General features: G+C 43.7%; 1 protein-coding gene across 2 annotated transcripts; it reads right to left on the reverse strand.

Moving 5' to 3' along the window:
* Positions 1 to 308: 308 nt before the first annotated feature.
* mvp (major vault protein) lies at positions 309 to 19773 on the reverse strand. Of its 2 annotated transcripts, none has more exons than XM_055941619.1 (17): positions 19410 to 19773; positions 16654 to 16823; positions 14515 to 14710; positions 14076 to 14199; positions 13153 to 13284; positions 12918 to 13012; positions 12377 to 12613; positions 12063 to 12188; positions 11634 to 11837; positions 4067 to 4302; positions 3643 to 3840; positions 3369 to 3513; positions 2966 to 3177; positions 2143 to 2259; positions 1652 to 1778; positions 1282 to 1470; positions 309 to 924 (listed from the first exon to the last, which is right to left on the reverse strand). In XM_055941619.1, exons 2-17 carry the CDS (start codon positions 16821 to 16823, stop codon positions 802 to 804), a joined length of 2631 nt encoding a protein of 876 aa, XP_055797594.1. In that variant the 5' UTR covers positions 19410 to 19773; the 3' UTR covers positions 309 to 801. The 2 variants fall into 2 exon arrangements, with proteins under 2 accessions (XP_055797594.1, XP_055797585.1); XM_055941610.1 differs by having other exon boundaries at positions 11634 to 11840; positions 19410 to 19772.
* Between the last annotated feature and the right edge of the window lie 3040 nt (positions 19774 to 22813).

The following is a 22813-nucleotide window of genomic DNA, read 5'->3' on the forward strand; positions in this document are numbered from 1 at the left end:
GTCAAATATGGATTGGGATTGTCGAAAATAGGCTATCAAGTTGAGGGGGAAAAAAATTGCTAAAATATCCAGTGGTCTTCTAATAACGTAATCAGTGTCAAATCATTGATTAAAGGTGCAATCAGTAAGATTTTGAATGTTGTCCAATGGTCATTTCAATTAATGATATGATACAATTTGAGTCAATAGATTTTTCAAGCTCTGTAATAAATAAGTCAGGCCAAAGCATGTAGCTTAAATGTTGTTTTTATTAGTTACTACTGAATAAGCTAAACACATAAGCTGTAGATGAAGAGTTCGATGCATGGTGGTAATTGCAAAAATATGATTTATTAAAATAGATTGAGACACATTATCCATTGTGTGTACAGAAAGAACATGGATACAAATGGAAGAATTGTCACTCATTGTTTTGGGGAAAACTCATGCTTTAATTTCTTTGATAAAATGGACCAACAAATGAATGAAAGAAATTTGCATGAAACTCAGACAAGGAAAGATTCCTTACTATCCTGCATTCCGGTTAGTAGAGATATGCAACACATGAGTTGGACAGCACTTTATAGGGCATCAACGACACCAAACAGATGGGTAAAAAAAAGGCATGTAAACCAAGGGAATGTTCACTTGGACGTCTTTAGTCAGACACACAGCTATGTGCACACACACGTCATCCATATCATATCCTTAAATTGTCAGTTACTACATCAGACAAAATAGATAAACAATCAGAAATCCTACATCTGTAGGGGATGTTTTCAGACTGGACATTCTCCTCCTCTTCATATTCTCTTCCTCCTCTCACTGGCCCGGGCTCTTAGATAGAGCTCCCAGAAGGCCGTTGGCTGTGCTGAAGAGGTTGATGGGAGAAGAGCCGTCTGTGATCAGGGTGGACTTCAAACCCAGAGACTGGAGCAGCTTGACCTGGGGGAGGGTAGGGAAGGACAGACAGCGAGAGAGATGATACATTTACTATGATAATTGTTCCTTTCCGTTATAACTGCTTGAATAAGATCCCGTGTTCCAGTTCCAATATCTTAAACGGTATCTTATACATCCTGATAATGTCTTGTCACGCTAATATAGCTAATTTATTTAAATTGAGATTGTGTGGGAGAAAGACAGACCTGCTCTGTGAAACGTTACAGTAAAGTAAAACATTACAGAACGATTCTGACCAGAGCAAGAGCTTAAGGATTCTCCAGGTGCCATTTTTGTTCAGACAAAATGTATTGTGTAGCACAAATATGACGGTGTTATGGTATGTCAGGAGTTATGTACCTGTAGCTCGGGGCCGGCTCTGGCCATCTCCTGCAGGGTGTCGGCGCCGATACTGTCCACCAGCTGTTTAAAGCGGTTGCTCTCTATCTCAGCCAGCTTCTGCTGTTTCTCCACTTCCAAACGATCCATCTCTGACTTATAGTTTAGCTCTTGCTCTCTCGCCTTGGACAGACGGTTCAGCTCGCCCTCCTACACACACACAATTACAGGTCAGCTACACGTAGTATGTGAACCTTTCAGCATTACACAATGTAGAACACCTTCAAACATTTATCAAACAAAACAGACCCACACAGGTCAGCAATTACAGGTGAACTACTGGTTGTTTCAGAATTACACAATGTAGAACACACAGCAAGAGGATACGTACAGCCTCAATCCTCTGGGCCTCAGCCTTCAGTTTAGCCTCATTGACTGCTGCCTCTCCCTGGATATGGGCTGCCTCTGCTCTGGCCTGGGCCTCTGCCTTGGCTGCCCCTGTACTCTCCACCGCCGCACTGCAACACACAACGACACACTGTTAGCTGGTTACGGTTGGGAAAACTGATCCTAGAGCTGTACCTTGGGGAAACTTCTTCACCCCAGCACCACATATCTAACCTCTGCATTTACACAACTCACATTAGCATTATGTTAGGATCTCTGATCTAAAATCTTATTCGGTACAACTTCACAGTCACACTACTAAGAACAGCATGACGCTAACGCTAGCCATGCTAATTCTAGTCTCTTGTCATAACATTTTCCCATCAGCGATGCTAACATGTGTTAGCGTTATGCTAATGCTATCCCCCTGCCATTACATTTCCCATAAGCGATGCTAACATTCGTTAGTGTTAGCGGCACAGCATTAATGGTCACCTGAGGGCCTCCAGCTCCAACAGCCCTTTCCTGGTCTTCTCTGCCTCCGCCTGGTCTGTGATCCTCTGCCTCTCCAGACGACCACGTGCCTCCTGCTCGAGACGCTCTGCCTCATGGCTGCAGGGAGGGAGGGTAGAGAGAAGTTAACGCTTACACAAACAGGCAAAAACAACCCAATCTGAAAATGAACAGTGTGTGTCTGTCTGGTGGCAGGTAGCCTAGAAATTGAGTGGGTTGGCCAGTAATCAAAAGGTCACTAGTTCAAATCCCTTAGCCGAACTAGGTGAAAAATCTGTCAATGTGCCCTTAAGCAAGGCACTTAACACTAATTGCTCCTGTAAGTGTGTGTGCACATGCGTGTTTGTCAATGACATATGGACAAAGCCATTGATCACGTGACACTCCTGTGTGAAGGCGCATTGAAGCCAAATGAAGTCTTAAGATGGCGTCTCATGGAGACATAACATGTGCAGCTTGAGCTACTCCAAGAAGTGAGTTGCAGGCTAGCTCAGTGGTGCCAACTTTCGTTAAATAACTAAAGTTGAAGGCAGATAGGTATACTGCAGGCTGCCATTAGCAAACAAATTATTCTTATAATGAGATTTTAAAAGAAATCAGTTCAAGTAAATATATCTAGTGTATTAGAAGTCATGATTGTATACAACATTTGTATACAGAGATAGACATTTTCCCATTCACTATAATGGGGGGGGGGTCCTGTTTTATGCTAATAATTCCTGCAGTACCACGGTCGGCCTTGAACTTCGATGGCTTCAGAGGGGGAAATCTCCCCCCCCGTGTGTGTGCGCGTCTTGTGTCCTACCGTGCGGCAGCCTCCTGGGAGTTGGTGGTGATCTCGATGGCCAGCTGGACACTCTTCTGCAGGGAGTCTCTGGTCCTCTGGTCCACCGGCTCCACTGACTGGATGTCAACACTGCTGATGACCAGACTGTTCTGGTGGAACCGCAGGCTTGGACGCACTGCCAGCTTGTCATCAAAGCCAAACACAGAGGAGCAGATGATCCGGTTGGAGTTCTGTAGAGTGGAGGGGGTTAAAGAAGAGGTTAACGCATGGGGTGTTATTGTTGTCTTTGAATCAATTGGCTTACGTTTTCCATAGGCCTACCTAAACTACAAACGCTAAGGGCTGGAGGCCATGTAGAATTAAAAAGTGCGTTGAAAAGGCAGAACAGTGCAGATTTAGATGACTGAGGTGTGGGAAGGACCTTGTGAAAGTCGTCAAACTGCACGGAGGCGACGGCTCCTCTGACACGGGAGGCGATGGCTTTACAGGCATCCCCCACAAAGTCTGGCACAGAGAACAGAGCCGCAGCCTGGGACGGGTCCGCAGGAGACTTCAGGTCAAAGTGCCTGAGAGAGAGAGCGCGCGATATGAAATACATCAGCTGGCCTACAGACTAGACTAGGGAGACAGAGAAACAGACCAAATCGCAGAGGATTCTCAAGCACACACACATACGCCCCACCCACAAACCCTACCAGTTGTAGCTGAGCTGCAGCTGCAGGCGTGCGTGGTCGGCCGTCTCTATGGTGATGATGTCAGTGAAGAAGTCCGGCCCCAACAGCAGACACACGGCCTTGATGACATTGGTCCTCTTGGGCTTGTCCCCCGACAGGGAAAGCACGGTGAACTGCTCATCAGGACCCAGCATTACCATCTCTGGCCCAAACACCACCCTGAGAGAGGGGAGGAGAGAGGGCAAGAGAGGAGAGGGGATGCGAAGAGAGAGGGAGGGCGAAAGGGAAAAGTTTACACTAGGGGCTCAATGTTGCTCTGGTGAAAAGAGTGCACTATATAGGGAATAGGGTGCCATTTGGAAAGCAGGCTAGTTTTATGGGTTGTTTCTGGACAGGGCCAGTGTCATTGTCCCTCCACGTCCGTCTGCCTGTCAGCCATATTTACCTGGCCCTTTTCTCCCTGTAGTCGTAGACCTGCACAGCAGCGTTGTGGGGAACCCTGTAGGACACCACCTCGGTCTTGTCCCGGGCCTTCATCTCCACTTCCTTTCTGCGGTCAGAGCGGTCAGCCAGCGGTTCCTTTGTGGAGGTCAGGAGGGTCTCAACATTCTGAGGCAGATTCTTCGCCCACAGCTCCTCATCCTGCGTCAGCATGTAAGTGTGGCCAATCACAGCACGGACCTAGAGCCAGGTAGCCAATGGGGGAGAGGGAGGGTGAGAGGTGGGTGGGATTTAAGGTTGTTAAATAACAGGTGAATGGATTCCCTGGATCATTTGAATCAGGTGTTTTAGCGTATGTCCCAAATGGCCCCACTACAGTACATGGTGCACTACTTTTGACCAGAGTCCTGTGGGCCCTGGTAAATCGTGCACTATATCATAGGCGCCTGAGCAATGGAGCAGGTGCAATCCCACTTTTACATGGATACTTTTCTGGTATAATTTTCAATGATTAGTCATGTTTTTTAGCTAGTCTATTAAAATACATGTCTGTTTTATATAATAATTAAAGCTGCAATATGTAACTTTTTGGGCGACCCGGCAAAAGTGGGAGTTAGATAGATCGGTCATTCTTACTGAAAGCAAGTCTAAGAAGCGTAAATCTGTTCTGTGTGCTATTTCTACGCTTCCTGATAAGTTTAATTTTTGCATCTTTGACTTTCGGTTTTGTTAAACAGCTTCAAAAACAGAAAAATAAAATATTTTTGGTTACTGAAAAGATATTTCACAGTGGTTTAGATGGTACAATAACGCTTGTTTTGCCAAACAAAAATTAGGAGACCTATTAGGATTTTAGCAACCAATGGAGCGATTTCTACATATTGCACCTTTAACAGATTGCATTTTGCACACGCTCCACATCACCTCAAGATGAATGTTTTGCCCACTGGAAAGTTTTGGTTCAGTGCGGTCAGAAAGCACTAGTTGCACCACTGGTGTTTAAAATGAAAAAAAGGCACCTGCAAAATAAAATGTATCTATTTCATTGTGCCGTTACAAATGTATCATCGTTTCATGTCCGATGCACTCAGTCAGTGTTGTTACATATCATTTGAGAGGTGTGCACCAGTTCATGTTGCCTGTAAGAACCATGGTGAGCACAGGCATGTCTGATTAGGCTTCGCTGGCTTTCTCATCCAATGGGTTTTGAGACGGAGAGAGGACGCAAGGCGTATGCAATTGAGATTCTCCCACTGACTCAAAGTAACCTTCCACCAGCCTGAAAAATGATTGCACCTTTGCAGAAAACTGCATGTCCGGTGGCTCGCAATGAGCAGTTTCCAAGAAGATACTGAGAAATAATCAGTAAGCCTAATATTACATGATTAAATCTGAAATAATTTCTCCAAGCTGTTTAGAGGCATTTAACACCATTCTGCATTTGCACCATATATTTTCCCAACATTAAAATCAGTTACTTTTGTAACTGAATGAAAACAACATTAACAGCCCTGACTGAGCCCCATATGCGAACGGACCGCAGCCGCTTCGCAGTTGTGGCCAAGCTGTCTGTACGCGCAAAATGGAAAAAAGCACAGGATTTTTGTAGCTCGATGAAACAGTTCTGCTTTGCTTTGTATGGAATAATCATCCAAATAAACAATTTCTACCCTCATTGCATCAAATACACTACATGACCAAAAGTATGTGGACACCTGCTAGTTGAACATCTCATTGCAAAATCATGGGCATTAATATGGAGTCGGTCCCCCGTTTGCTGTTATAACAGCCTCCACTCTTCTGGGAAGGCTTTCCACTAGATGTTGAAACATTGCTGCGGGGACTTGCTTCCATTCAGCCACGAGCATTATTGAGGTCAGGCACTGATGTTGGGCGATTAGGCCTGGCTCGCAGTCGGCGTTCCTATTTATCCCAAAGGTGTTCGGTGGATTTGAGGTCAGTCAAGTTCTTCCACACCGATCTCGACAAACCATTTATGTATGGACCTCGCTTTGGGGACGGGGCATTGTCATGCTGAAACAGGAAAGGGCATTCCCTAAACTGTTGCCACAGAGTTGGAAGCCCAGAATCATCTAGAATGAGATTCTATGCGGTGGCGTTGTTCCATTTTATTCTGTTAAACTACTATAAAATAGGTGCGTCTTGACTGTGATAAGGGCTCGGGAAATAAGAGCATCTTTGTCTGCTAAATTAACAAAAAAAAGGCTATGCCATTGAACAGCCACAGGCTTCTACAAGCAAGCGCAACTGCTGAGGCTACTGCCTTTTGAAGATTGTGTTCCAAAATTTAATATAACCAGTTGATATATTACGGTTTCAATAAATTCATCTTAAAATGGCATTTTTTATTTTTTTTATTGACAATACTGTATATGGGGCAATTTAGCCATTAGGATTAGTTATCTGTAATGTTATGATAAATTAACCATTGTTGCGCACTGTTGGCATATGCACACTTTTTTTTCTGGCCTTGTGTTTAAAAATAAATTCAAATAATTTGAGTACTCGAGTTCAATATAATTTCTTGTGGCAGAACCTAATAAATAGTTGTATTCTGTTCATATGGATTCCCCTTTTGAAGAAACAGTGTGGAATTGCAGGAAATGGTAAAAAAAAATAAAAAATAAAAAGTTTGACAGTCAGGTGCCCAAGCACTATAGAGAATCAGCCAGGTCACACCAGATCCACTGCAGTATTAGACGTTTGTCCAGGGGCCTCATTTATAATCGTTGCTTAAAATGTCACAATTTGTGTGTGCCATTTCTGAAAACAAATAAAAAATACATTTATTTATTTTATTAAATCGGCGCACATACAAAAATTTTGTACTTGGCGTACACCATACTATAAATATGCATGTTTCTCGTTATAAAATCAGACCGGTCGTAAAACTCTGCGTGCGTGAACAAGCATTAAAACTCAGCCTGGAAAAACACCCTCCGTTCAACCTTTAAATGTTGAAAATAACGGCTGTTATTTACAGTATTAATTGGAATTAAGCCAGGGCAGTTTCTAAAAGAGCAATGGCAACTAGGGTCACATTTCTGTAGCGATGTGGGCAGAAAGTTTTGATATTTTGCAGACTTTTTCAAATTAAACATGCATGCTGCCCATGGCGAGTGCCTGTCTGTGCATTCAGCAAGATTGATTGTATATATATAACAATTTAAAAGTACGCTAAACGCAAAACACTTGATGACCAATAAATGATTATGTTTCTAGGTCCTGCCATGGTATAGGATCTGAGATTAATAGGAAACGATGCCGTGCTCATATAGCACAGCAATAGCCTATCCATAGGCATACTGTCATATTTTACATAAGTTACCGGTATATTTACTGTGTTGGCAGAAAGTTAATATTTTGCAGTAATTTATATACGGTTGAAGTCGGAAATGTACATACACCTTAGCAAAATAGATTTAAACTGAGTTTCACAATTCCTGACATTTAATCCTAGTAAAAATTCCCTGTTTTAGCTCAGTTAGGATCACCACTTTATTTTAAGAATGTGAAATGTCAGAATAATAGTAGAAGGAATGATTTATTTCATATTTTATTTCTTTCATCACATTCCCAGTGGGTCAGAAGTTTATATACACTCAATTAGTATTTGGTAGCATTGCCTTTAAATTGTTTAACTTGGGTCAAACGTTTTGGGAAGCCATCCACAAGCTTCCCACAATAAGTTGGGTGAATTTTGGCCAATTCCTCCTGACAGAGCTGGTGTAACTGAGTCAGGTCCTTGCTCGCACACGCTTTTTCAGTTCTGCCCACATTTTCTATAGGATTGAGGTCAGGGCTTTGTGAAGTGCACCAGTCCCTCCTGCAGCAAAGCACCCCCACAACATAATGCTGTCACCACCGAGCTTCACGGTTGGGATGGTGTTCTTTGGCTCGCAAGCCTCCCCCTTTTTCCTCCAAACATAACGATGGTCCTTAAGGGCAAACAGTTCTATTTTTGTTTCATCAGTCCAGAAGACATTTCTCCAAAAAGTATCTTGTATCTTGGTCCGCATGTGCAGTTGCAAACCGTAGTCTGGCTTTTTTTTTTAATGGTGGCTTTGGAGAAGTGAATTCTTCCTTGCTGAGCGGCCTTTCAGGTTATGTTGATATAGGACTCGTTTTAATGTGGATATAGATACTTTTCTACCGGTTTCCTCCAGCATCTTCACAGGGTCTTTTGCTGTTGTTCTGGGATTGATTTGCACTTTTCACACCAAAGTACGTTCATCTCTAGGAGAGAGAACGCATCTTCTTCCTGAGCGGTATGACGGCTGCGTGGTCCCATGGTGCTTATACTTGCGTACTATTGTTTGTACAGACGAACGTGGTACCTTCAAGCATTTGTAAATTGCTCCCAAGGATAAACCAGACTTGTGGAGGTCTACAATTTTTTCTCTGAGGTCTTGGCTGATTTCGTTTGATTTTCCCATGATGTCAAGCAGAGGCACTGAGTTTGAAGGTAGGCCTTGAAATACACCCACAGGTACACCTCCAATTGACTCAAATTATGTCAATTAGCCGATCAGAAGCTTCTAAAGCCATGACAATTTTCTGGAACTTTTCAAGTTGTTTAAAGGCACAGTCAATTTAGTGTATGTAAACTTCTGACCCACTGGAATTGTGATACAGTGAATTATAAGTGAAATAATCTGTCTGTAAACAATTGTTGGAAAAATGACTTGTGTCATGGACAAAGTAGATGTCCTAACCGACTTGCCAAAACTATAGTTTGTTAACAAGAAATTTGTGGAGTGGTTGAAAAACAAGTTAATGACTCCAACCTAAGTCTATGTAAACTTCGACTTCAACTGTACATTGGCATTTTTTGAGTTGGACTGGAAGCAGCCCTGCAGAATGGTCACTAGCTGGCAAAGCCAGTCATAAAATCTGATTTTAAACCTAACTCTAACCTTAACCACACTGCTAACCCCAATATCTTAAAGACCAAAAAGTACATTTTTGTTTTAATGAATTTGAACAATAGTCAATTTTGATTATGCAGCTGACCCATCTAGCACAAACTACTCAGTTCTGCTTCCAGGGCCAGACTCATTACAAAATGTCAACCTGTGTAATTTACACTGTATCTGGCAAAGGACAGTGTCAAAATTGTTGTGGACCTGTCAGCAGAACGTTTGAATTCAACAATGTTTCGCATCGACTTTTCCCCAACCTAAAACATGGACTGCCCGCAAATTCTGAAACGTTGTCTACACCTGGCTACTAAAACAAAAATGCAATTACAGAAGCATACAGTAGGCCTACTTCAATGCAAAATATAAGCGGTTTACCTGTTCAATTTGACTCTATATTATAAACCGTGGTGCCTATGGGATTCCAAAACTTGATAAACATATAGGCTATATCTAAGTTACTAGGTCCAATTAAGTGAGAAATGCACATGGTCATTTGTTGTATGGCTACGTCGGTAATATGAACTCAGCACAGCCAGAAAATATGAGTAATTTATTCTGCAATGGTTCTGAAGATAAAATGAGTGCTAGGTCTTAATTATTTTAGATTTTTAAAAAATACAATTTTTTGTTGTTGCTCTTCTTACTAACGGCAAATGGCTGAATTCTTGTTTGTGCTTTCCTGCTTTTAATTTTTATCATATCCCACATTTGCACAAAATAGCCTACTCACTTGCAATACAATATTTCAACCACTAGCAGATGTGCATAAGCATGGTCTAAAGTATGCAGGAAGGTGAGCACAGTCTCACATCAAGATTTTGAAATGCCAAATTATGCGTGAAAATTGGAGCACGCACATGTCGGGGTGTATTTTGTACGTACACACAGTTTATAAATGAGGCCCCTGGTCCCCAAGACATGGAGGGATACTGTCCACTAGGGGCAATGTGAGCGCCAAATACCATCTAGTTAATCTTCTTATGGCTGCAATCCCGTTAACGGGATGATATGACAACAGCCAGTGAAAGTGCAGGGCGCCAAATTCAAACAGAAATCTCATAATTAAAATTCCTCAAACATACATGTATCTTATACCATTTTAAAGGTAATCTTGTTGTTAATTCCACCAAAGTGTCCGATTTCAAATAGGCTTTACAGCGAAAGCACCACAAACGATTATGTTAGGTCACCGCAAAATCACAGAAAAACAGTCATTTTTACAGCCAAAGACAGGAGTCACAAAAAGCAGAAATAGAGATAAAATTAATCACTAACCTTTGATGATCTTCATAAGATGACACTCATAGGACCTCATGTTACACAATACATATATGTTTTGTTCAATAAAGCTCATATTTATATCCAAAAACCTCAGTTTACATTGGCGCCATGTTCAGAAATGCCTCCAAAATATCCGGAGAAATTGCAGAGAGCCACGTCAAATAACATAAATACTCATCATAAACTTTGATGAAAGATACATGTTTTACATAGAATTAAAAATACACTTGTTCTTAATGCAACCGCTGTCAGATTTCAAATAGCTTTACGGCAAATGCACAATATTCAATAATCTGAGAACAGCATTCAGCCACAAAAGGAAGCCATACAGTTACCCGCCAAATTGTGCAGTCAACAAAACTCCTAAAAAGCATTATAAATCTTCACTTACCTTTGCTGATCTTCGTCAGAATGCACTCCCAGGACTCCCACAAGAAATGTTTGTTTTGTTCGGTAATGTCCATCATTTATGTCCAAATAGCTATTTTTGTTAGCGTGTTTGGTAAACAAACAAGTCAGGAAGCGCGTTCACTAAAAGCAGACGAAATGTCAAAACGTTCCGTAACAGTCAGTAGAAACATGTCAAACGATGTATTGAATCAATCTATAGAATGTTTTTAACATAAATCTTCAATAAAGTTCCAACCGTAGAATTACATTGACTTCGGATGTGCGATGGAACAGAGCTCCCTCATGTGAACGCGCATGGTCAGAGCATGGCCAGGTCATGGTAGACCTGACTATTTCCTGTCTCCTTCGGCCCCACTTCACAGTAGAGGCATCAGACAAGGTTCTACAGACTGTTGACATCTAGTGGAAGCTGTAGGAAGTGCAAACTCATCCATATCCCACTGTGTGTTCAATAGGGGCTGTGTTGAAAATTGACCAACCTCAGAAATCCCACTTCCTGTTTGGGTTTTTTTCTCAGGTTTTTGCCTGCCATATGAATTATGTTATACTCACAGACATCATTCAAACAGTTTTAGAAACTTCAGAGTGTTTTCTATCAAATACGAATAATATGCATATATTAGCAACTGGGACTGAGGAGCAGGCAGTTTACTATGGGCACCTCTGTGCACCTTTCATCCAAGCTACTCAATACTGCCCCTGCAGCCATAAGAAGTTAAACTGTGAGCAACGGCTCTGAAGATGGTCGGTTCAATCCCAGTGGTAGGCACATCTCAAACCTTAACCAGTCGGAATTAATGTGAAAAACGTACTGTCATGTTCAGTTTAACCCTATCCCAAACCTTATCAGGCAAAATGATTGCCTAAACTTAACAGTCAAGTTGCCATTTGGGACATAGCCCCTGTCTTCAACTATTCTGCTGGGTAAAAACTCACCTTTCCTGTTTTGATGTCTCGGACATAGATCCCTTCATTCTCGTCCAATGGGATGGCCTGTCGCCGTAGCATCACCTCCACGGCCGCCGGGGGGACGTACTCGATTGGTCCGCGTAGCATCCAGCGGTCACCGGGGCGACGTTGGACTCCACCCCTCCGGGAGAGCTTGGCCCTCTCCTCCTCCCCCTCATCCTCCTCTTCCTCCTGCTAGCAGAGAGGAGAGGAGGGACAGAGAGATAAGGAGAGGGAGGGAAAGTGAGAGAGAGAGAAAGAGTGAGACAGTGTGAAAGGACCAAATGTACATTGAATGGATTGTGTACCAGCCAAACAGTCCTGTTTAGGATTGTCGTTGTATTTGACTAAGGTCCATTTGTTTCCCCTCCCATCTGCATTTAAATTCTTCCAGCCTTTCCTCTCCCCTCACCTCACCTCCTGTGTATCGTTGAAGGCCTCTACGGCCCTCAGCACCAGGCCCTCCTCCTCAGAGAGAATATAGACGTCCTGGATGCCCTCCTCTAAGTGCTCCCCGGGCTGCAGGAAGAACGAACGCTCACCCTGAGAGAGGAGAGAGAGCAGTGTTAAATTAAAGCTCATTGGGGAAGTGACTAAAAGCTACAAAGGCGAATGAATGAACAAACAGAAGTCACCGAACTTCCTCACCAGTGTGTAAAACACGAATGAGTGACTCAACAAACAATTGACCAAACAAAGGAGTGAAACACAGAGCTCTCTTTCAGTCTCACCTTGACCACCCTCTTCTGACCCAGCTGTGGTTTACCGTCTGGTCCCACCGGGTCCAGGATCACACAGTACTGACGGCTGCTCAGCGTGGTCACGTTGACCACTCCCACCACTTCCTCGGCAACAGACGGGATGTGTGCCTCCCGCTCCGCCATGGTAACGAGCCACTCTTCCCCAGTGCGTCGGTCCCGCCCCCCGGCGTCACGGAATGGCCGTATTGCTCGCACGTGCAGTGCTTTCTGAGTGAAAAAAAACCCACATTTGTTTAGGCAGGTCCTAAGAAACATCATAAGACTGTTAAGAGATATAGGAGAGATAAGGAAGGTGAGTGATAGGTCAAAGAGAGGGAGAGAGAAGGAGGGTGGGTGGGGAAGTAAATGGTGACGAGAGAGAGGAGGAGTGCTTGGTAAAGAGAGGGAGAGAGTGAAGGAGGGAGGGGAGGGAAAGGTAGAGAGAAGTGAGTGAGTAAGTGATAGGTAAAGTGTAAGAGAGAAGGAGGGAGGTGGGGAGTTCTGGATAAAGTGAGGGCGAGAGAGGAGTTACCTTGTCAGTGAGGATGAAAGCGTTGACGATGTCGAGGACCTCCTCATGAGCCCCTGGTAGATACGCCCCCACCTTTCTCACCTGCCACTCCTCACCTGGACACACACACACAGGGAATCACTCAGCTAGGTAGGTGTGTGCGCACGTCTGTGTATGATAGCGATACAACATCTGCTACTTGTGTACATACATTATATGTACAATAAAAATATAAAATACAGTACAAGTGTCTCACCAGTGACCCTGCGGACTCCGCTCCTGTCCACTCCCTCCTTGCGCGCTCGGAGGCGAATGGCCTGGTTCTCTCTGATCACCGTGGCCTTGATGGTTTCCAGCACCGCCACCTCCTTCCTGGGGATGTACGTCCCTATGGGGGGGGGGGGGGGGGGGGGGTTAGAGGTAAGGGGTTAAAGAAGCATTATTAGGCAACCAGTGTCACGACTTCCGCCGAAGTCGGTTCCTCTCCTTGTTCGGCCGGCGTTCGACGTCACCGGTCTTCTAGCCATCGCCGATCCACCTTTCATTTTCCATTTGTTTTGTCTTCCCACACCTGGTTTACATTCCCTCATTACTTGTCTTGTATATAACCCTCTGTTCCCCCCATGTCTGTGTGTGGAATTGTTTGTTGTTACGTGATTGTGCACTTCTGACTGGTTTGCGACGGGTTCTTTGAACCCCTATTTTGTTGTTCTGGATGCCGTTGGTCTTGCATATTAAACTGCTCCGGTTATTTCCCAGTTCTGCTCTCCTGCATATGACTTCCCTGCAACCAGTCACACACCTCTTACAACCAGGCTGTGTTTGGAATCGGGTACTACATACTGTTTGGAATGTACTACGTTTCTTGCATACTACTTGTTATTTTTTACTTGACTTTGATTATATTGATATTTATACTGCACTGTCGAGGGAGCTTGCAATAAAGTATTTCACTGCACCTTTTATACCTGCTGTAAACTGTGCACGTGATGAATAAAATTGGATTTGACTTCAGCCAGTCAAATCACAAACAAATTGAAAGAGCACTAGCTATCTCGTTAAAACGATGCTCTGATTTGGTCCCAAAAAAAATGCATTTATAAATATCAATATGAATGTATGTAAGGACCCAAGGAAAATTGTAATGGAAGTGTTAGGAGTTGAACCCAGAGAACTCACCTGGCCCTTCAAACAGCCACTCATCTCCGGCAACCCTCTTCTCTCCTCCCACGTCCTCAAAGTCCAGCAAAGCCTGCAGGCGCAGAGCAGTGTCTGGGTAGACGATCTGCAGTGCTGTCACGTTCTGGGTGTGGGTGGGGATAGAGATAAAAATGAATAAAAAAATTGCTTTAACTCTCCAAACTTCTAATGCCTAGGCTTTAACTCTGCAGGCTAACACAGTTGTGGCATGCAGGAGAACAGGGCTAGCACCCAGGTCCCAGACAGTTATATTATCTATCCAAGTGAATGCCTAAGCTTTAGCTAAATGTGATCATAATGGAGGGGTTTCAGTGAACCACACTGAGCAACCTCTGCTCGGACACCTGAAGACTTGCATTAGCACCCTGCACTGCTAACACCTAGGCTTTAGCGCTGACGTCTAACAGACAGACAGTACCTGCTGGATCTCCTCGCCGGGGTAGAGGGGGAAAGGGTCCTGGGTGAGCCGGATCTCCAGGTCAGCATGGCGAAGCTTGGCTTGTCCCGATTGGTCGAAGAGCACCTGTCCGTTGTCGTCGCGAGCGACGGGGTTGAGCACCACGCAGTAGTGGCGAGGAGGGACCATGGTCATTCGCGTGGGGGAGAACAGCACTCTGGGAAGGAGGGGACAATACAGTCACCTAATGACTGACACACTAATCTACACCGATACTGTACATCAAATTGTATTTGTTACATGCACCCGAATACAACAGGTGTAGACCATACAGTGAAATGCTTACTTGGAGCCTTTAATCAACAATGTTTTAAGAAAAATAGGTGTTAAGTAAAAAATAGATGTAAAAGAATTACAAATAATTAAACAGTAAAATAACAGTAGCGAGGCTATATACAGGGGGCACCGGTACAGAGTTAATGTGCGGGGGCACCGGTATTGAGGTAATATGTACATGTAGGTAGAATTAAAGTGACTATGTATAGATAATAAACGGAGTAGCAGCAGCGGAAAAGGGGGGGATGCAAATAGTCTGGGAAGCCATTTGATTAGCTGTTCAGGAGTCTTATGGCTTGGGGGGGTAGAAGCTGTTTAGAAGCCTCTTGGACCTAGACTTGGCGCCCCGGTACCGCTTGCCGTGTGGTAGCAGAGAGAACAGTCTATGACTAGGGGGGCTGGAGTCTTTGACAATTTTTAGGGCCTTCCTCTGACACCGAATGGTATAGAGGTCCTGGATGGCAGGAAGCTTGGCCCCAGTGATGTACTACCAGGTAGTGATGCAATCAGTCAGAATGCTCTTGATGGTACAGCTGTAGAACTTAGGGATTTGATGACAGATGACAAATATTTTCAGTCTCCTAAGGGGGAATAGGCTTTGTCGTGCCCTCTTCATGACTCTTGGTGTGTTTTGACCATGACAGTTTGTTGGTGATGTGGACACCAAGGAATTTGAAGCTCTCAACCTGCTCCACTACAGCCCCATCGATGAGAATGGGGGAGTGCTCGGGTCTCCTTTTCCTGTAGTCCAAAATCATCTCCTTTGTCTTGATCACATTGAGGGAGAGGTTGTTATCCTGGCACTACATGGCCAGGTCTCTGACCTCCTCCCTCTAGGCTGTCTCATCGTTGTCGGTGAACAGGCCTACCACTGTTGCGTCATCGGCAAACTTAATGATGGTGATGGAGTCGTGCCTGGCCGTGCAGTCATGAGTGAACAGGGGGTAAAGGAGAGGCCCCCCTGTTGAGGATCAGCGTGGCAGATGTGTTGTTACCTGCCCTTACCACCTGGGGGCGGCACGTCAGGAAGTCCAGGATCCAGTTACAGAGGAAGGTGTTTAGTCCCAGGGTCCATAGCTTAGTGATGAGCTTTGAGGGTACTATAATGTTGAACGCTGAGCTGTAGTCAATGAACATAGATGTTCCTTTTGTCCAAGTGTGAAAGGGCAGTGTGGAGTGCAATAAAGATTGCATCATCTGTGGATCTGTTGGGGCGGTATGCAAATTGGAGTGGGTCTTGGGTTTCTGGGATAATGGTGTTGATGTGAGCCATGACCAGCCTTTCAAAGCACTTCACGACTACAGACGTGAGTACTACGAGTCGGTAGTCATTTAGGCAGGTTACCTTAGTGTTCTTGGGCACAGGGACTATGGTGGTCTGCTTGAAACATGTGTGTATTAGACACTCAGTTAGAGACAGGTTGAAAATGTCAGTGAAGACATTTGCCAGTTGGTCAGCGCCTGCTCAGAGTACACGTCCTGGTAATCCGTCTGGCCCTGCGGCCTTGTGAATGTTGACCTGTTTAAAGATCTTTCATCGGCTACGGAGAGCGTGATCACACAGTCGTCCAGAACGGAGTGTAAACGTGTTTGTACAAGGCATATGTTGACTAATCTAAACCTGTAAAGAAACACCTAAAAGGTGCCATTAAACTTGATATTTGGTAACGTTCGAAGTGTGCTGTCAAATAGTGTGTGATGCTGTAACCACAGAGAGAAACGGCTTGTTTGACATCAGGAGGCTTAGAAGAAACTGAAAACAACCAATCGCACTAGTAATTAGGAAACTACATGCAGATCTTATCAGATAAACACACTCCTCACCTCTCATTGTCCTGTCTGATGTAGGTGAGTGGTCCCATCTCCACACGGGCAATATTGGTGTTTTGGTCAAGGACATGGATGTAGTGGTGGGGCGGAATACGGATGATTGACGCATCCACCAGCCCCATAAAGTCCATCCCGCCTCTGCTCCCGCCATTCTTGAATGCCATCTGGAACGGCCGGAGTGGAAAGAGTTAACAGGGGTCTATTCAGTGATGTGAAACGTACCAAAATATAATGAATAGAGCTGACACAATTTCCTATTCTGACAGAGACAAGATATAGAACAAATATATGATTATCTGAAACGTGCAGTAATGTTATGTCCTCCAGAACAGACCCCTGAAGTAGCCTGCCCTACTGCCTAAAGGTGACGCTGGCCATGTTCGAGAGCATCAAAACCACGATGTATCATAGGTCAATTGTGAGAGACTGACCTACAAGTAATATTGCGTAGTTATTTATGATGCAAGGTGATTTGTAGATCAGTCCGTCTCGACCCGCCTTTAAAGTCAGCTGCAATGTCTAACACACCCACTGACCTCCGGACTCATTGTGTGGATTTCAGTCTCATTCTCCTCCTCCCCTGACTGTACCCTTCTTACCGTAAGTGGAATGCACTGACTGCAAGTCCCTCTAGATGAGTCTGTTAAATGTCCAAAATGTCTAAATGTTTCTCCCCTTGTTGCCTCTTTTCTTTCAGTGGTTCTGATCTGAAGGTGCTGACCAGGTGAAAGATGATCCCCCATTAGGACATTATCTAGCTCTCCTCTCAAGCAGCTTCTCGCGCTGCCATTTTGTATTTTGAAACACGTGTAAGAAAAGTGTCTTTCAGTCCAGGACAAGGCTTACTGTTACCTGTGCTAAGTGGTGTAAAGTACTGAAGTAAAAATACAAGGTTGTGTTTTGGGGGTTATCAGATGTGTGTGTGTGTGTGGGGGGGGGGGGGGGTATACATTTTTATAATACTTTTACTTCACTACATTCCAGGAATGCCAGGAAAATTGTCCAATTCACACTCTTATCAAGAGAACATCCCTGGTCATCCCTACTGCCTCTGATCTGGTGGACTCACTAAACACACATGCTCTGTTTGTAAATGATGTTGGAGTGTGCCCATGGCTATCCAAAAACTAACATTTAAATAAAATGGTGCCGTCTGGTTTGCTTAATATGCAATTTGAAATTATTTATACTTTTACTTAATTATATTTGAGCAATTACATTTACTTTTGATACTTCAGTATATTTTAAACCAAGTACTTTTAAACTTTTACTCAAGTAGTATTTTACTGGGTGATTTTCACTTTTACTTGAATAATTTTCTATGAAGGTATCTTTATTTTTACTCAAGTATGACAATTGGGTACTTTTTCCACCACTGTCTGCATTTAGGGACTTATTCTTTATTACTAGAGTGTATGCTATAACTCAAGAGAAAAATAGTCCCATTGGACAGTGTCCTATTTCCAACATGCTCATACATGTGGGAGCGCTCCTGAATTGTGAGAGCAAATACACCTGACAATAACACTACTGAGCAACTGACGCAAACTGGCTGGACTTGGTAATAGTTACACAGAGGGGCTTGACAGAACAAAAGTAAGTACAGGTCTCTTTATACAAGACAAAACTATGGACACTCCCACCATGTACACACATCTGTGTCAAACGCATGACAAATCAGTCATACAGACACACACCTTTCAAACTGGCACGCCCAAAACTATTGCCATTTCACTGTACATTCCAGTGCCTCCACCCACTCAAGAACTATCAAGCAAGAGGGACAGTACACACACCTCATGTACTATATATATAGCGTGTACATTGAGCTCATGTAGTTATAAGGTGTGCGCTGTGTACTGTACTAGGTGTGAAGGTACATCGTCACCCACACCATCTCACAGAAACAATCCCAATTCCGTCCTAATTTCAAATTTCAATGACCAGTCATGCTTATGGTCTCCACAGCAACTTGTTTTACATTGATAATGCTCTGTGTTCTAGAGGCAGAAATGCAGATGTAAGTGTGCATGTGTCTCCAAAATAAATCTCCCTTTTCAACTTGGGTAAAATCTAAGCCTGACATTCAACTTCCAAACGGCAGAAGAGTTAGCTTGTCCTACATTGAACACCACAGTGGTAAATAAAATGATCCAGAATGAGTCAAAGAGCATAACGTTCGTCTCTGCTGTTTAGAGGGAGGGTGACTGTAGCCTTAAGATATTGTTGGGAAACCGGTCACTGTGTATCCCTTAAATTGCGGTGACCAGTCAACTCCAAGGAAGGATGACGCATTTTCATTTGGAAGAAAAGTTCTGTTCTAGCCGTTTTATTAGCGACTTTTGAAATGTCTTGAGAGCAGATTCCAAAAGTGCAGAATGTAAGCCTAATGCATTGGACCAAGTTGAGGTGTAAATGTTATTTTTTAAATTGAAAGAGCAATCTGAATAATCTGTTTCACAAACACACATTGTAGAAGGTTACTTATCCACTACTAGAGCATGACTTTATTTATTTAACTAGGCAAGTCAGTTTAGAACAAATTCTTATTTACAATGACGGCCTACCCCGGCCAAACCCTAACCCCGCGACCCTATGGGACTCACAATCACGGCCGGTTATGATACAGCCCAGGATCGAACCTGGGTCTGTAGTAACACCTCTAGCACTGAGATACAGTGCCTTTGACCGCTGCGCCACTCGGGAGTATGGCTACTAACTAATCTAGAGTAGCTATGCGAGTTTCTTACCTTTGTTGACTAACTGAGCAAATTCTTCACTTCTCCTAGCTTGGCAAACGTCTGTAGTCAGATGATCAATGCGCCTGTTTTTTAACAGCTTTTATTACGCTTTTGTGTGGGTTGGTGGGCGTGCCTGGCTAGGCTATGCAGAAGAGTCGTCACTAGTTACCACAAACACAAAGTCATGAACCCAGCCTATTTCTACAATTTCTCTTCTTTAAAATGTGATTTTAACCTAACCTTAACCACACTGCCAACCTCATGCCCAACACGAACCTCAAATTAAGACCAAAAAGTACTTTTTGTTTTCATGAATTTTTACGATATAGAACATTTTGACTTTGTGGCTGGGCTATCTAGTGGAAACCATGCGGAAGCAATCCCGGAAGAACGATTACGAGTAACGTGATTTACTGGACGACTGCTGTTATGTAGATATTCATAAATGTACTAGATACGCTTGATACTACAATGGCTTTCGTACTATCTAGTTCCTTTGCTCTAGGAGCCTATTGACGCAGTACTGACACATGTTTTTTATAACAAATGCTGCGTTCAAGTGCCAGTCGGAACAAGGAAACGTAGAAATGTCCGACTGGTGAACGCGGTACGTGTATAACTTCAAACGGTTAACAAGTCTGAAATATCCGAGTTTCCAAGTTCCGACTGGTACACGAACGCGGCATAACCCTGTGGTAGGCTACCATCGCTCGGTTTCTTTCACGTCATCAGTCGCTTCGAACACAGCACACCGACTGTAACATTGCATCAATGCATATATATATCAATATACTGATGCAGGTATCTTTTGCAGACGGTCGCATGCGGTTGGACCCTAGGTTACCTTTTCCCATTGTTATCATACTAACTGTATGTCGTATAACCTAATTAGAGGTCCTGCTCACCTGATGTTAATGGGAGAGGGAACGGTTAAGGTGTGGTCTTTGCTCCCAAATTTCACTTAAATATAACTTCCAAATGAAGAAAGACAAGGAGACATAAAATAATCTGGGGGCAAAAATACAATTTTATGTACAATGGTGGATGGTTCTTAAAATAACCTTGGCGTTAGGGGCCTCTTAAAAGAGCCGTTCCACTCCACGGGATGCTGCCATGGGACTTCACCTGCTGGCGATGAGAAGTAGGTGGTCAGCTTCTCTCACCTGGAGTGCCTGTCTGGGGGCGTTGTTGGCCCCTCCCTGGTGACATCAGGTAGGTGACCACCTACCTTCTCCATTCGGAGCGGCTCCTGGAATGACCTCTGCAGGTCGTTGTGGAGAACTTCACGCAGGCATCGACATTTGAGTGGCTGAGACCAAGAACTCTCCGATACATTCTCCACCGGGCTGCCAGAATCCCAAAGGCGCATTCAAAAACTAACTTTGCTCCGAATAAGGATTTTAAACCAACTTTGGGAAAAGTTATAGTCCAAATGAACATTCTATAAAAGTACATCTCATGTCACATAGGGTCTATTAACTAGAGAGCCCTTTAGCTAGCTAGGTATCTAATATCAATCAATTACGGTATCAAAGGGTTTAAAAATCCACTGGAATTTAGCTTACAGGAGACAATCGCCAGGCGTTCAATTGGGCTAATGGACTCCCGGTAGTTGGTATCCATCCGAGCGATCCTGGCTCCAACCATCTGGAGCAGGTGATCGCTTCGGTCCAGACGAAGGTAACTTCTACATTCCTCTCGAAATTGTCGAAGCTCTTGAATGAGACGGTGGAACTCACCTGCATGCTTTCGGGACTTCAACCATCTCTGGACCCACACAGACATGTGCTTTCTGCGGGGTTGGTCCCAGGCCAACAACGCGATCAATACCACCTTCCTCAACGTTGGTATCATATCAAGAGCCTATTCTCTGCTATCTTGACTATTTATTATTGCATCTTACTCCAAAACTATGCATTTTGAGGGGAATTATATTGTAGGCTCTCACAATACATTTTTAGATGTCATCGAATAAAAAATATGTATGCACCTTGGCAAATAAATGAATAGCATATGTAAAGAAATGGTGCAATCAAAATGTTTTTATAATGTAATTACAGTTTTTACTGGATATGTTTGCAACAAAATTCAACATTCACAATTTGCTACTTTCTGTCAAGTTTACCGTACAATTTGATGCATCTGCACCACACAGAACGGCCTGCAACTGCCTCTCCAACGCAATGCTGCAAGGCAAACGCAGCATTCCATTGGAAATGAATGTACTTCTGGTGTACCAAAACGCAATGGCACAGTCGGTGTGTTCGAAGCTTAAGGTACTGCACCTCAGTGCTTGAGGCGTCACTACAATCCCTGGTTTGATTCCAGGCTGTATCACAACCGACCGTGATTGGAAGTCCCATAGGGCAGCATCCGGGTTAGGATTTGGCCAATGTAGGCCGTCATTGTAAATAAGAACTGACTTGCCTAGTTAAATAAATAAAAAATCCAATAAAATCTCAATGTTAACAAAAACAAAAGAGCTGCATAAAAAACAATTATTGAAAACACCTAAAAAATATCTAAATATGTAGCAACACATTTACAGGAGGTCTTTGCTTAGGCTGCCATTACATTTACATTTAAGTCATTTAGCAGACACTCTTATCCAGAGCGACTTACAAATTGGAAAGTTCATACATATTCATCCTGGTGCCCCCGTGGGAATTGAACCCTGGTGCCCCCATGGGAATTGAACCCACAACCCTGGCGTTGCAAGCGCCATGCTCTACCAACTGAGCCACACGGGACCATGGCAACTTTATAATTGTGTGATGATACCAATAATGTATATAAACCCTGGATTGCTAACATGCTGACCAGACCGGACACGTCGCGTGCACGAGCGTCGCAAAATAAATTTAGAAATTCATGTTATTCAATTATTGCACCCATGCTGCTTGTGCGCGCCAACGAGCGTCTGCGGGCTAAAATAGAAGGGCTAAAATAGAAGTCATTCCTATTTCTGACGCAGATCGAGCTGAAAGTGCTGCCTCTCCCATCTCCTCATTGGTTTATAGAAGCAGGTACTCACGTGCCATCTCCTCATTGGTTATACCCACGTGGGTGACTGAAAGACTAACTTTGTTGCCGGTTGTCGTGGTAATACAATGAAAGTTTAGATGCGATCACCATATAAATTCAAAGATGAAAAAGCCCGGAAGGAGGAGAGATGACTAGAAACAATTCGGTTGGCCGTTGTATGTGTGGATTAATTGTCGGAGTAGAGGTCCTTGTGCATTTTAGGTAAAATATTAAGTCAATGTTTATATCCCAGGACAAATTAGCTAGCCACAGCAAGCTAGCTAAATAGGACAAATTAAGGTTAGCTAGCAAGTGCAAGCTAACTAGCTAAATTGCCATACATGTTTAATGCTTTTCGACCTGTCCCCAAATTAATGTCATTGGTTCAG

The sequence above is a fragment of the Salvelinus fontinalis genome, chromosome 2 (genome assembly GCF_029448725.1).
Source record: "Salvelinus fontinalis isolate EN_2023a chromosome 2, ASM2944872v1, whole genome shotgun sequence".
Classification (NCBI taxonomy): domain Eukaryota; kingdom Metazoa; phylum Chordata; class Actinopteri; order Salmoniformes; family Salmonidae; genus Salvelinus; species Salvelinus fontinalis.

Bases quoted from the DNA above. Each gene is read 5' to 3' on its own strand.
- mvp (XM_055941610.1), bottom strand. From the start codon at position 16,823: ATGGCATTCAAGAATGGCGGGAGCAGAGGCGGGATGGACTTTATGGGG. The intron at 14,200-14,514 runs GTACTGTCTGTC...ACCCACACCCAG, and splicing joins CCGGCGAGGAGATCCAGCAG to AACGTGACAGCACTGCAGAT. The intron at 11,841-12,062 runs GTGAGGTGAGGG...CCTCTCTGCTAG, and splicing joins CCTTCAACGATACACAGGAG to CAGGAGGAAGAGGAGGATGA.